The sequence below is a fragment of the Camarhynchus parvulus genome, chromosome 2 (genome assembly GCF_901933205.1).
Source record: "Camarhynchus parvulus chromosome 2, STF_HiC, whole genome shotgun sequence".
Taxonomy (NCBI): Eukaryota; Metazoa; Chordata; class Aves; order Passeriformes; family Thraupidae; genus Camarhynchus; species Camarhynchus parvulus.
The window spans coordinates 18601317-18616692 of record NC_044572.1 but is presented as its reverse complement, the minus strand read 5'-3'; the positions used below and the strand labels follow the sequence as shown (position 1 = coordinate 18616692).

General features: G+C 42.9%; 1 protein-coding gene across 1 annotated transcript in view; it reads right to left on the bottom strand.

The window, feature by feature from the left end:
- The window catches only part of DNAJC1 (DnaJ heat shock protein family (Hsp40) member C1), a 108151-nt gene extending 102584 nt beyond the window's left edge, over positions 1-5567 (bottom strand). Inside the window, exon 1 of the mRNA XM_030967000.1 lies at positions 5265-5567. Coding sequence (XP_030822860.1) covers positions 5265-5429 — 165 coding nt within the window. The 5' untranslated portion in view covers positions 5430-5567. The remainder of the gene's footprint in view (positions 1-5264) is intronic.
- Between the last annotated feature and the right edge of the window lie 9809 nt (positions 5568-15376).

Sequence of the window (15376 nt, the reverse complement as noted above, 5' to 3'; positions counted from 1 at the left end):
CAAATTCACAACTTTTGAACTGTGGTGATGTATGCATTGCATGCCTCAGTCAATGCATTTGCATAAAACAGACTATGTAGAAATCTTACTGAGAGTTTTCTTCCGTCTCCAGTAACACTTGATGATATAAAAGCCACACAGTTTGTTGTTTGTTCATTCCTTTTCTTACAGAGCAATGCCAAGAGGTACAATTCAGTGTCAGCAATTTACTAGAAACTAGAGTCTTAAAGGTGCAGCTACCTCACACTTTTAGTGCAGCCCAGGACTGCAGGTGTAAATCAAACTGCTTTATTGTACCTACCAACGGCACATCATGAAGCAGTCCTGGACTGGATGAACAGGATTCCTTTCAGAGAGAACTGAACCACAAGGTGTGAAACCAAGACTGCAAACAGCATGTTTCAACACAAACAGGCATTGAATCCATGCAGCCAGCCTAGAATTAGTTCAACAGCAAGAAAAAAAGAAAATCCCCAAAATGCAAACAGTATGGACATGAGTTCCACAGCACCAAACATTGCAAACATTGCATTCTACAGACATAACCCTGTCAGACCCTGCTACATGACAGAGTACACAACAGCTCATCTGTTCCAGCATCTTGAAAGAAGCTTATTAGCCCAACCCATCCAGCTCATCTGGAGAGGTTGTGGTTTTCCACAGCCATAGATATCCAACTCCTTGGTTTTCATGTCATGCACTTTCTTGGAGTTGCTAACATACCAGTGTCTCACAGGCTGTCAGACCAAAATCAGGCTCTGTACACACAGTTCTGACTTTATGCTGCAGCATCATCTACCAAACCCATCATCTTGCAGTGGATATAACACTCAGTTCTCTACAGTAAAGGCACACCAACACATTAGAACCTGGTTCAATATGAAGCTCACGTGCCATAAGAAAGGCATAAGACAATCTGAAGAAAATGTCCCTCTCAACATTTTTCAGGTTACGTATTTATCCACCATGCTGGCCAGCAAGTTGTACTTGTTAACTCTCCCTCAAGAACCTGAGCTCCAAGGGCCTCTTCCACTACCCCAAAGAGCACTCAGTGTCTGTCTCCCTGCAATGCACAGGCCTAGCAGAACTTTCACCACCAACCTCTTCCCTCATGCAATCACCAGTGGAAGCCAAAGCCTTATGCAGACCTTCCTTGGTCCTGACACACAACATACGGCTCCACACAGCTCAATTCCAGCAATACAGCTCATGCATTCTAATATATCTTCACAAACAACTGTTACCTAAAAATTTTTGATCAGATCCTTTGTATCCAAGAACTGTATCACAAATTTCAAAAGACATTCAGAGGCTTGCAGTGCATTCCTTGCCGCAAGTCAAAAAAGTGGAAGAACAAATAATTCCCTTGAAGCCATATTAACAAGTTACAATCAAAAGCATATTTTGGGAAGAAGAGCCACAGGTTCAACTGAGCAAAGTTGATTTGTCCAAAGCATATCATATTCATGAAGGTATCAACTATTAAAAGCTGTAAGAGATGATAACATTAACTTGACCCATTCATTTGTCCACCATACAAGCTTGTAGCTCCTCAGATCTTCCCAGAATTTTTCCAAGATGTTAACATTGCATTTCTATGTTCTCATTCTCAGGTAACTGGTCATCATATTACTGAGTCTGCATAGCCTCTGGTTTAATTCTGCTGCTTCATCTGAGTTTTTAGATGAATACTATTTTGTCCTGATTCCTTTGTTGGTTTGAAACCGGGTATATTGAAGTGATTAATGAAATTATTATTACATCAGATTTGTCAAGAGATTATGATTCTATTTTCTTCAGTAACCGCTTGGGGGACAGGGAAATGCAACCTTTTCTCAAGCCAAAGATTACATCCCCATTCTGCTAGGTCAAACTTCTTGAATCCAGCAATGTTTTATATGAGTCATTTAAGTTAATGATATAATCAATTTAAGAACCACCAAAGAAAGGGAAGGTAGAGCAATTCCCACATTGGTCAGAACAGCAATAGTAACAACATAACAATGCAAGACTTCCTCATGCTATGGCACTATTAGATCTGATAAAAACCCAATAGATAGATTGTGTCCTTGTATAAAAATCAGATATTTCTTAATCTAGGTGCTCACCCCTAACACTTGGGGGCTGGACAAGAAGGGACCTTCCAACCTCAACCATTCCATGAGCATTCGTAGATTGCTCAGGCACCTCTCTTTGAAATCAGGAACAAAGGTCAATTATTTAACAGCCAAGACAGTCACAATCTTACTCTTACTTTGTTGTTCCACATTCAGAACCACAACAATCACTTTGCTTAGATCACCCTCTGTCTTTGCCATTGATATCAGAAAACACTCCAGCAGCTCAAACTTAACACCTTACCAGAGCTGGATGAGTTACCTGACAATGCCAGGAGGCTTCCACAAGGCCCTCAAAATGACAAAACACAAAACCCATATTCCTGCAAGCATAGAACAGCAACAAAACAAAACCCTAATCATTTCTCTCCAATTTGAATGAAAAAATCCACACAGCAGAGGCTTCACCAAAGCATGTTTGAGAGCTACAGTACTTCCCACAATGCCTTCTGCATCTGTCAGCTGAGGTCAACATCAGCTTCTGACATCGTGTATGAGTTCAACAACCAGTGCCACAATTCTCCCATCAAAATCTACATTTCTTTAATGCCTTAAGGAAGCATCGGAGTCATTCCCTATATTTTTTCAAAACACAAGATGACATGTTTAGAAGAAATCTGGCAGCCCTGATAGACTACTGTTAACAAACACAGTTGAGCACCCATATCTCAGGTGTAGAAGTTACATCCTGCATAATGGAGAAATACTCCCTCTCCCAGAAGTTCATGAAGGAAGAACGGATTATCAGGACATGATACAAGGCAATGAAATAGGAATGGGTGAGAAGAAAAGCAAGCCTTGATGAATGAAAGATAATTAAAGAGTTCAAAGGTGTGGCCATAAAGGCTATTGTCACACACACAGTCAACTCGTGTTGACAAGGAAACCACCTGAACTCAGGGGAGGAAACCTCTAGTACCAGAACTACAAAAAGTGAAACTACAGCACTATAGTAAAAAGCATCCCAACAAACACAATAATGACATACAAAGCAAATAAGCCCCATTAAACCATTGTATTAAAAAATAGCAGAAGACCTGAAGAAATGTGCAAACATCACATTGAGACATTATGGTAAAAAGACAGCTTTGTGTTGAGACATCCAGGATAGGATACAGCACAACTGAGATTTGTGCACTTCCCTTCATCCTGCCACAAGACCCATTACCCTTCTCATAAGGTAACCTGAACAGCAGCAGCTGCCTAGAGAGGCACTGCAGGACAACATCCCTTCAGGATGACACGAGGAAGTTTCAGACATAGGTCAGAGCTGGGGAAGCAAGCAGCAGGAACAAAGGATACAGTGTGAAAGAACCTGTACATCCACACAGCACTTTCCAATCTTACAGATTCCTACTGAAGCTCAACTCCCAACACTGCATACTCCATTATTCCACGCACAGGTCTATTCTGCTGCATGTGTCAAGTATCAGTAATATGTACACTTCCAGTCTTGGCTATAATGACAAGATGGGTGACCACTGTAAACAAAAAAACCCCAAAAACCTCAGTTTCATTTGTGTTGCACTTCCACCAACTTTTTCCTTGCTCCCACACTGCAAGTGATACAAGTTTGCCATTATGACTAGGAGTAGAAATGTGAACGAGAAGAATATTTGCTTGTTAAAATTACCATTTTGCTAAAAATACAGGGCAAGGTAGAGATTTGGCCCTAGAAGAAGTTAACAAAGAGCTGCATACCAGACCTGAACATCACTAACAGAAACAAAGTTTTGCATTCCAATATTATCTAACACTAAAATTGTCTTTAAGAATCAACACTTAGATTTTTAGGGTCTTGAAAATGAAACATGTATAGCAGTGCTTGCTGTGTTGTATAGATGATGGTATTCCATAGTATTTAATACTGGATGCTTAAGAAGGACTGAAGGAAAGAAAGAGATGAAACGGAGTCAGAGCAACCACAGCCAGTAGCTTCCAAAACTGCACACTTATACATTGCAGACATCTTCCCTCTCTTTTTAGACATGGCCTTAGTGAAATGCACCTGAAAATGCAGTCATTGCTCTCAAAATCTACAAGAACTACATCAGAATAAACTTCAAGGTTGGCAGGGAAGCCATTTAAATAGGATCAATCCCCAGAATATAGCACTGGAAAGAGAAGTTATTAGGGGTACAGAATGCACTAGGAGACAGAGAAAGGGCAAAATGTCTTTTAGAGATTCTGGGTGAAGTAGCAGCATATAAAGAATTGTTTATTTCATTATTGAGGAAAAGAACACTGATGGAAAGAAAGTAGAAAAGTGGCTAAAATGCATGTAGAGACATTGAGTAGGGTCACACATAGAGCACAGCATCTAGAGAAAAGAAAGGGCATCACAAGGGAGCCCAGACAAGTGATACAAACTGAAGATGCCAAGCAGCAGTGAAACCAGCAACCACATCCAAGATGTACACACAAACCATGGGATAAAAGTGTTCCTAACAGGAGCTCCTGTCTTGACCACACTGGCATGAAAAATTAACTGAAGGTGCATAATAAATTCTGTAAGATAATGTTAGGTGTTACTTATTAGAGAGAGGTGAAAACCACACACAATAACCAAGGTACATGGAAAGTAAACAAATACAACCATCTACAAGCCGTTAACACAGCAAAGGGTCACAGTCTACCACATGGCATGGGTGAGAGAAAATATGAGCCGCAACACATGGTGATGCACAATCTTAAGATAAGGACATAGCAGCCATGCAGGAGGAGGGAAAGGTGAGAAACTGCCAGGCCGACGATATGAATGGGAAGTGTGAAAACCCCAGAAGCTACTTTTGTCTGGCTGTAGATGCATTTGGAGAAAATGAGATATGTTCAGAAAAGCGACAGGCAGTAGGAATACACAAAGGTGTGGGAGAGGGAGGGCTGATTTCTGGTGGGGCAGGAAGGAGAAAGAAGCAGCAGTACCTGAAGCAGAGCAGAGCCCCCGCAGTGGCGGGGGAGAGGCTGGGAAGGGACAGGCGCGTGGTCCGGGGGGCCAGGGCAGAGCAGGGTGACAGCGCCAGGCGAGGGCCGAGGGGCCGGCGGGGGAACCGGGCAGCTGCGCTGGGCTCAGGGACACCGGTGACCGGCGGGAACGGGGAACGGGCTAGGGCAGGGGGCGGCGGCGGGCGGGCTCGGTCCCTCGCTCACCTGCTGCACCCCCAGGAAGTCGTAGAAGTTCCGCGGCACCTCCTCCACCAGGTCGAAGAGCTCCAGGTCGCCGCTGTCCCAGGCGCGGGCGCGGGGCGCAAGCAGCGCCAGCAGCGCCAGGAGCGGCAGCAGCCGAGGGCGCGGCGTGGGCCGCAGGCGGGCCATGACCCCCGCCTGCGGTGGCGGCACGGGAGCGCGGGAGGAGCGGGGACGCGCCCGGGCGCTCGGCGGAGGCCGCGCTCGCCGCAGCGGCCGCTCCGCTCTGAGGGGACGCGCGAGGCCCGGCCCGGCCCCGACAGCGGCGGTCCCACGGCGGGGGGGGGGGGGGGGGCCCCTGCCCGGCCAATCACCGCCTCCACGGCTCGTGACGTCACGCGCCCCGGCAACCGCCGGCGCTCGCGCAATGGAGAGGCCGGAGGGGGAAGGGCGCGAGCGGCTCCTGGCGCGAGCTCTGTGCGCGCGGACGCCCCGCCCCGCCCTGCCCTTCCCCCGTCCCGCCGGGAACAGCGGGGACGGACGCGGGGACAGGGACGCAGGGACACACATGGGGACACTCGCGGGGACAGGGACACTGGCTGGGCTGCGGGGACACGGGGAGGGCTCCGGTCCCTCGCGGCTGCCGCCGTGGCCGTGGAGCCCCGGTGTCTGCGGGGCCAGCGGTGCCCGTGAGGCTCCCGCGCGCTAAATCGTGTTTCGATTTTCTGTCTTCATTAACTCCTTAAGGGCGTGTGTGATTCCTGTAACCTATTGTACTCTAAAATCGCTCCAGCCTGCTGTTAGTATCAACCCGATTTTTAAGGTGTTGTCCCCGAACCTTTCGTTCTTTCCTAGCTTAAATGAATGTGAAATGTTTCACCTGGGACGCTAGATGAGAAATTAGATAGGAACTTAATGGCCGAACAATACAAATTATCAGCATTAAATCACTTTTCTCTGGCACGGGCAGGCTCCTCGGCACACCCCATCTGTTTCGTCTCTCTCAAAATCAGGCCTGCTTAATAACTCACTCTGGGAATCTTTTTAAGAAAAGAGAGATTCACTCATCTGAAAAATATTCATGAACTAAATTTTAAAATAGGGTTTGCAATTTAAGAAAAAAAAATCCCAAATGCCAATCTTATCTGCACCTGAATTTGCCTAAGCTACCATTTGCAGAACCACTGTACAGCAGAGTGCTTCCTTGGATACTCCATGGGAATACCAGGATGTGGCTTTAAAATACACTCTGCTCAGTTCCGAGTTAAGGAGCCGAACCAACACAACCATTATCAATTTTCCAACTCATAAAGTATAGAGTAGTCTTAGGTATTCTCTACTATTGAAACTGTTCCCTTTTGTATAAACTATTTAAATATTAATTAGATTGATATTTAAACTCATGTTTCCATATCCCATATGTATGCCCACTGGGCTTTTAGGATCACAATTCTGCCTCCGGCTCTGCTTTCTGAAGTGAGTGCTAAACCCATTTGCCAGGAAATTATAATTTAGCCAACAGGGCCTTATATAGACCCTTTTAACTTACCCTTTGCAAAAAGGTGCACTTAACTGTTCATTCTTAAAAAAGGTTCCTCCCACTTGATCGCAAAGCCAGAATAAGAAGTCCTTTTTAGAGAATTACAAAGTCATGGGCTAGTTAATTTATCAGCTGCTTTGTTTGGCTGGAGCAACTGAACCTGGTATAGATCAATTTCTCCCCACGTCCTTACTTTGTTAATCTGTTCCGTTCTGCGTGCCAGTATCCACAGTGTAAATTTGTTGCCCTGTATATTTACATTATCCTTCCTTTCAAATCTCAAGCTTTATTGCACAAAAATACCACCTTTGGATTCAAAACATTACCTACTCATACGATGGTAGAACAAAGTTTAAAAATGCAAAGGATCCTCAGAAACCAGGGGCAAATAAAGAATTCAATAAGGTAGCATTATTTTTAAACCATGTGGAAGATTTTTTAAAATGTGATGTTTCATTCCCCTTAACAGATACTTCCAAATCCTCCTTTCCTTCTGACTTGTTCTGTATTTTTCGTATCTACTTGCTCTTGCCTCATTAGCTTCTAAGCCTCCTTAGTGAAGTTGATGTAGTGCGACGATGAACCTCGAAGAGAAGCATTTGTTATTTTGATCTTATTTTTCATCATTTGGAATTTGTTATGAAAAATTACTCCTTTCAAAACCCACCTCTGCCTGCTCTTGCTGAAAGTATTAAAAAAGCCTTCAAAAAAGCTGATAAAAACAGGTCACTTATTCCATACTACTGAGACCAGGGAAACCTGTCCTAACACTGATCATAAATTGCAGGTGGCTTGTGGAACCAGTGCTTCTGAGAACACAGCAGACAATGGTCATTTTGAAAGAAATACCTCAGAATTCTTCAGATAAATTATGGCTTCTTTTAGTCAAGAGGAATGTGAATTTGAAAGAATGATAGGGGGAAAAATGTGCTAATGTTAATGGAATTATGATTATCTAAAATACATATTTAAGAGATCTCTTAAGTTAGCACAGTTAAATTATTCCAATTGGTTTTAACAATGTGAGAAATTTGAAACTCATTTTTATTCTGCTGCTTAAACCATTGGAACTGAAGGCCTAATCCTGCACAGAACATTTCCAAAAGGGATTTTTAAGAAATTCTACACTATGAGATTAGTTTAAATGTTTCCATTAAAATGGTTCTGTACTCCAAGCACAAATACTGAAATTTTGTGAATAAAATGCTGAAAATACTATTAAAATGCTATAACTGCTTCCATAATAATGAAATCTCCTTCAGTTTTCCTCTTTAAAGTCATGAGAGTAAAGAAGAATATTTCCCCCTTCTCCAGCACTTCAATTAAAGTCATATTGGGCCTCCCCAATATAAAAAAAAAAACAGTTACAATACAAGTCAGTCCTCTCTTGCCTTCAGAGAATGATTTAAATATAGAACAAACATAATCAAATTCAGTAGTGCTTGGCCTCCCCATGAGCCTGCAACTACACATGAGACATCACAGGCAGGTGAGTTGTGAGACTGCTGATGAAGAGTTAAATCTCACTATTGCAAACTCTGACACAAAGGTAGAGGGGAAACTAAAAGATTACACGTGGCTTTTTCATCATTGTCTAAAATGACTCCTGCTGGGAAGTATTAGTATTTTTTTCCTGTGACTCAGCCATGACATTTAAATTGCAAGAAGATCAGAGAAGAGTTTTTAATCCTGTATGTAGGCTCTGCAGCTGGGCAGCTCCTCTAACTGAAGCGATGTAGGGAGCTGTGAAGGCAAGGATGGCATTCCCCTTCTGTGCCCCAAATTTGCCTGCACATGCAGACAGGTGTCACTGAAACAGGTCCACTTGGTCACGAAGCTCTACTTTACAAAGCATAAGGGAAAGAACCATATACAGAAATAATTTGTTTAAATAAATCTCTGTTCTGACACTAATTGACAGCAGCACCCAAGGCCCAAGGCGTGAACAAGTTATTATTAGCGTTTTTAACAGCACTGAAAGACCAACATGCCTCGTGAGCCCAGTAGGATTCACACGATCATATAGCGAATAGCTAAAGAGCCTGCGATCTCGGAGTCTCAAATGAATAGCAGACGTCCAGGGGAAAGAGCTTATTAAGGGACCACCCCTTTTCTTCCTAAAGATAAAGCCTTATCTCCAGCAATTGGAGAGCCCGACTGCTCTGCGGTCTATTCCAGTTCTCTCTCCCGGCTGGTTAGTGTAGGTGCTCGGCATGGTTTTGTGCATGGTTCTGCGCAGTCACAGGGCACAGGGAACCTCTCTCCGCTCACAAAGCTGGCTCAAGAGTTCCCTGCGCCCTCCCCCCAGCCCAGGCGCTGCTTCCCACCTCTGCGCCTCTGCTCGCTGCCTCCTCTGCTGCGCTCATTCAACTCCGCGTGGGCCGCGTTAGAAGTCAAATGGGTGAGATGATCCAGCTTTAAAAAAAACAAAAACCAAGACCCCCCCCAAAAACCAAACAAAAACCCCAAAAACCAAACAATAACAAAAGCACAACAAATAAACGAACAAAACCCTCCCAAAACCGCAACACAAAACTGCTCGCGCACACGCACAGGAAGACTCAGATGTTTCACTGATGCAGTTTACAGCCCAACCCACGAACAGCTGCACTCGCACAATCACGGGGACAGCGAGCCCCGACGAGGGAGCCAGAACGAGAGGGCAGAGCAGGCAGGAAACAGCCCCACTTAAAGTGGCTTTTCCAGTGGCCAAAACCCCGCAGTACAACTGGAGCCGGAGCGGCTCCCCCGGCAGCAGGGCAGGGCAGAGCGCAGGCAGGAATTGTCACATCCCAGCTGGCAGAATTGTCACATCCCAGCTGGCAGGAACGCCGCAGGACTCGCCCCGGAAGAGAAGGAGGTTGTGCTGCCGAAGCGGCGGGGCAGCAGCAGCAGCGGTGCCGCAGCGCTCCGTCCCCATAGGCGACTGGCCTGGCTATTGCCTTTTTAAGGATTGTTTTTCTAAAGTCAGAACATTTTGCAGATGCAGTTTAGCGTTTAGCCACGCGATCAGGCGAATGGAATGGAGATGGAGAGAAGATGACATCCAGTGTGGCAGTGGGAAGAGAAGGACAGTGGGGACAGGACCGCTTTATAGCAATCCTGCCCACAGAAAGATTTGTAAGGAATATTCTGTTTGTGTACACCAGCTGTTTCCTTGGGTCAGACGTAAGCCAAAGCAATGAGAAAGAAATGTGGGAATGGGAAGAGAAAGCAAAAGCAACAGAGCTAAAAACAGAAAGCTATTGCAGTCCATCAGACATGAAAGAATATTATTTAGGAAATAGCCCATTTGTGCCTGGTCTGGGCAGCTCAGCCATCTCTTTTAGCTACATTACTCTTATTTTTTTATTTTTCTTCAGGTTACATCATTAGTGCCAAAACCCAGTAGTGCCTGCTGGGCATGCCATACCTTTGATGCTGTTTTCCAAACTCAAAAGCTACCTGAAGCCACATTACCATCATACAAGATATGGTAATACACTCAGATCATCTTCATATGAGCCATATCCTTAGGAGCCATATCCTAATAGTGTAAAGCCAAAATATGAAAGCCCTGATCATTATAAATGGCCTTTTCCCAGCATAAATGTATAATGTTTTGCTGCATGACATGACAATAATCTGTCATTAAATTTTAATATATATTTTTCTGAAGAAGACCATCAACATGGGGAAGCGCTCTCAAGGAGAAGTTTTGGAGGCACAATAATTAAAAGACAAAACAAAATCAGTGATTAGAAGGCTAATGGCATCTTTTTAAGCAATGTATTCTTGACACCTTTCAAAATTATCATTGGCTAAAATTGCAAGTGGGTGACTACCAGTGTTAATTTTGTTATTACTATTCCAAGAATGACATGCTGGTAGTCTATTCGTATATGGAGATGCTCAGCAGATGCAAGCTGAAAACCTCTAGACAACTTTGAGAAATATGTAACACTATTTTAAAAGTTTTATTCAGGGAATGTTATTCTAGTGGCCCAGAATGGCACCTCTCAGTGTATGGACAACATACAGAGAGGGGCAGATGTAAAGATGCTGTTTGGATGAATATAATTTCCATCGTTCATTTCCAGTAAGAATGCTGGAAATTAGGGATTCTCAAGACTACATTACATTCTTAAGACATTTGTGTTAACCCCCCCCCCCTTAAAAAAGGCAAAGTAAAAGACATGATCTTAAAGTATTGAAGGTTTCATGCAGTTTTCAAACTATTTTTAATCTATTCTGCAGTGACTATCAAAGATTGATGGAGCTTGCTCATAATAGGATTTTTTCTAATTATGTTTGACACATTAAGTGTTGCTTAGCAGTGTATTATTACTTGTATTCAATGAAGCAATTAGCATTTATTTTTCATTTCAAGTAAATTTTCCTAAAAATGTTTTGTAATATTTTTCAAAATTAATTCACCACCAGGGGGCAAAGAACTATTTCTCTGGAGGGAACGTTTTTATATTGGTTTTATAGATGCGTGACCCTTTCAAGGTCCTTTTCTACTTCGCAGTAATTGCAGATGTGATTAAAAACAAAAAAGTGTGCAGACCTAAAAATACATCAGAGGGACATCTTTAGCATTTTTGCCAACTTTGACTGCTCTAAGGTGAAGATAATTGTTGGGAGAGAGAGCAAGCTGGAAGACCAGAAGAGGTGCTACAAGATGGCTGTGACGTGAACGCTGCTCTGTGTGTGTTCCGTGCCTCTGTCAGGAACACACGGTGCTGTGTCTTGGGCAGAAAGAAATGTCAACCATCTAGGCATTAAACCAGGTAACAAACAACTCAGCATTGTACGCAGTGTCATAACACTTATCACAGAATCATAGAATCATTCTATTTCAGCTGATTTTAATTCCCTGCTCAGTTCTGTCAGCGCTGTTTTGTTTTGGCTTGGTCCCTCTTATTTGTTACTTTGCCAGAGATGATCTGATGTTAGGAATAATTAAAAATAGAATTTGATTTTGCAAATTAAAAAAAACGTTTAAAATCACCTGGAATTTTTCTGTGAAGATCATACAATTCTATTTTTCAGTACCTAACACTCATTTTCCATTTATTAATGTAATAGGTATGTATGTTAGTGACATTTGCTAAGGAACCCTCCCAAGAAAGGAACTAGCACCATAAAATATTGGAGAAAAAGAGAATCAGGTAAATCCAAAACCACCATGAAATAAACTAGTATGACCATGCAAAGACTGTGCAACCGGCAGCATAACATGCCAACAGTGCTACAGAAGAGCCTGTTACAGCAAACTCATGTAGGAATTAATCATGGACAGCATTTGGTTTGTGGGATATCTTTTCAATAAAATGATTGAGTTCATTTGGAGAGGAAACTGAAAGCTGTGATGGATGAACATAGAATATACTATTTACTCAAAACTGCTGTTTCCTTACCACAGGGATTTTTAGGTGGTAGATTGCTGTCCTGTTCAAAATTGAGGATAATGCTTTGAAATTTGCTCAGGATGTTCAAAATATTTTCTTCATAAAATAAAGTTAAATTTCAAGTTAAGATGGTTTTCACACTTCAGGATTGCATTAACAAAGTAGTCACACTCAGATTACACAGTGCAAAACCAGCAGAACTAACTAAATATAGGAAGACCATTAATATGATGCATGTATACAAGTGTCTTTCTAAGAAAGATCCTATTGAAATTCTTCAAATTCCCCTTTAAATTTAACAGTGAACTTAATTGTGACTGAAAAAAAAATCCATTAAATTCTCATCCACAAAACTTCAGTATATACAGACACAGAAAAGTAATTCCTAGGAAGACCAGTCTGCATTGAACAACCACAACCATACAGCAGAAAAAGTACATTGGTAGAAACCAATATCAAGAAATGAGGTTTGATTATTCCGTGGTTATATTTACCAAAAGGCAGCTTTGAAATCCTGCCCACAGCTACAAATGCAAGCACATATTTGCTAAAATAAGGCACTATAATGTCTGGTACAGCTTTTCTGACATTTGTATCACGTCAAGTAAAGATATATTTACTTCATGATTCACTTGCTTTTATTAAATTAAAAGTTCAGTGTTAAACATGTCACAGCATCTTGCTGGTGGTGGATTATATTTGTGATTTCTTCAAATCACATAAATGGCCGAAATCCTTCCTCTGCCTGCACATTTGTGATTTCCATTTGCTCTCAAGGAATACATTTCAGGAAATAGAGCTGGGCATGTTGCTCTTATTGCAAAATATTTTTTTCAGAAAAACATATTACTGTCCAAAGCACTTTCTTTGCCAAAATTCTACAATGTAATTTCTCACAAAATCCCATTAGCCAATACAATTTCTCTAGTAAGCAGTATTTAACAGAGCTTTAACAGCTCTCACCCACATGGGGATTTGGTTGTCCTTGTTGTGACTAGATTTTGATGTGGTATGAGTTTTACTCAGGACATCACAGACTAAAACAATAGAAAAGTAAAAATAAATATTTCTCATACCAAGAACCTGTCATTGAAGATAAAAGGTGCCCTAAACATGGAGAACCCAGATGGTCCAATTCTGATGAGAAGTGGCTCATTTCTGGAGCTCTCTTGAAGGAACACATTTTTAGATAAAGCAGGACTGCTGTTAATAGTCATTACAATCTCCTTAAACATATTTTTTTCTTAAAATTTTTTACTTTTAAATTCTAAAACCTAAATAACTGAGCTTCTCTCGCTGTTTACTTTTTTCAGAATCACTGCAATCATGTAGAAATATTTCATGTTCTGTCTGTGCCCTTAAATCACTTTTTCTTTCTCCTCTATTTGCATTCTCTCTCATCTCCCCTATATCTACTGTATTGTGCTAGCAAATAAATATTAAATACGTTGCACTCATTTAGGTCTTAACTAGGCATTCAACTCACATAAAAATACTTCTGTGGGCAAATATTAGACAAGGAATATGTAATATAGAGTGTTATTTAGCAAAATATATTTAATGAATTCTATCAAGTGAGAGTTATAAATATTGACTTCTCCTCCATGTGGCATGTACAGGAAGAAATCACTTAATGGATGCTCTTGGTACATATTCCTGGTCACTGGTAGGATGAGGAGGTGCCTTGCAGAGCACAGAGTAGGAACCTACACAATGGTATTATCTGAATCCACTTTTATATAAGTAGTACTAATGAGTGACACCTTCAACACAAAGTATCAAAAAGTTACAAGACCAAAAAACCCTATTTAGCAGCTTGCCAATAGTATGGCAATCCTCCCAACATTAAATCTATGAAAACTGCGAAAAGCAACCACCCTTAATAGCTGCGCTAATGGAAGTGGTTAAATTACAGATCCACTAATTTGTTTCCCTTGTGTTGCAGAGGCCAAACAAATACTGCCTCCTTTCTTGACCCATTATGCAAGCTTCAAAACTCTCTTCTATCCTGCAAATAAAAAGGAATTTTATGTCCTTTGCATGCCTGTAGGATATCCCTGAATATAAATATTAATGTCAAAGAACAGCCCACTTGCCCTTATTCCACTTATCCCTGATTTGCTTTTATAATTAAATTATATTTTTCATCTTTTCTTTCATTGCAAAATATTTTTTAAAATGGTAAACAAACACTAGGCTAGTGGAATTTTAATCAGTGCTGGATCCAAGTGCTGTTACCTGTGTCTGCAGGCCAGCCAAGGGCTCCATTATATCACTTAAGCAACATTTAAGCTGAATCAGTGATTTATTCTTGCAGCACGTTAGAGGAAAGGGCAGAAGGATTTCTCTCTGCAGGACCAACTTGCATCACGTGTCAGTGACAGATCATTTATGCCACCAGGCATCAGTGACTGCAGTCCTGTGGAGCCCAGGGCTGGAGATGGTCAGGGTAAAGCCAGGAGGGTCCAGCTGGCAGCAGTGCATGTGCACACAGTCCCAGCTGGCAGCAGTGCATGTGCACACTGTCCCAGCTAGCAGCAGTGCATGCACACACTGTCCCGACTGGCAGCAGTGCATGTGCACACAGTCCCAGCTGGCAGCAGTGCATGTGCACACCGTCCCAGCTGGCAGCAGTGCATGTGCACACTGTCCCAGCTAGCAGCAGTGCATGCACACACTGTCCCGACTGGCAGCAGTGCATGTGCACACAGTCCCAGCTGGCAGCAGTGCATGTGCACACCGTCCCGACTGGCAGCAGTGCATGTGCACACCGTCCGGGCTGGCAGCAGTGCATGTGCACACAGTCCCAGCTGGCAGCAGTGCATGTGCACACTGTCCCAGCTGGCAGCAGTGCATTGCACACTGTCCCGACTGGCAGCAGTGCATGTGCACACCGTCCGGGCTGGCAGCAGTGCATGTGCACGCTGTCCGGGCTGGCAGCAGTGCATGTGCACACCGTCCCAGCTGGCAGCAGTGCATGCACACACTGTCCCGACTGGCAGCAGTGCATGTGCACACTGTCCCGGCTGGCAGCAGTGCATGTGCACACAGTCCCAGCTGGCAGCAGTGCATGTGCACACTGTGCAGGCACAGCAAATCAAACACATGGCAGGAGAAGCCAGAAACTGAGCTGCTGTGCTGGGGCTGGTTGTACGTGGCCATCATACAAGATGCAGAACTTTTATGCTGGATGCTCCATGCTC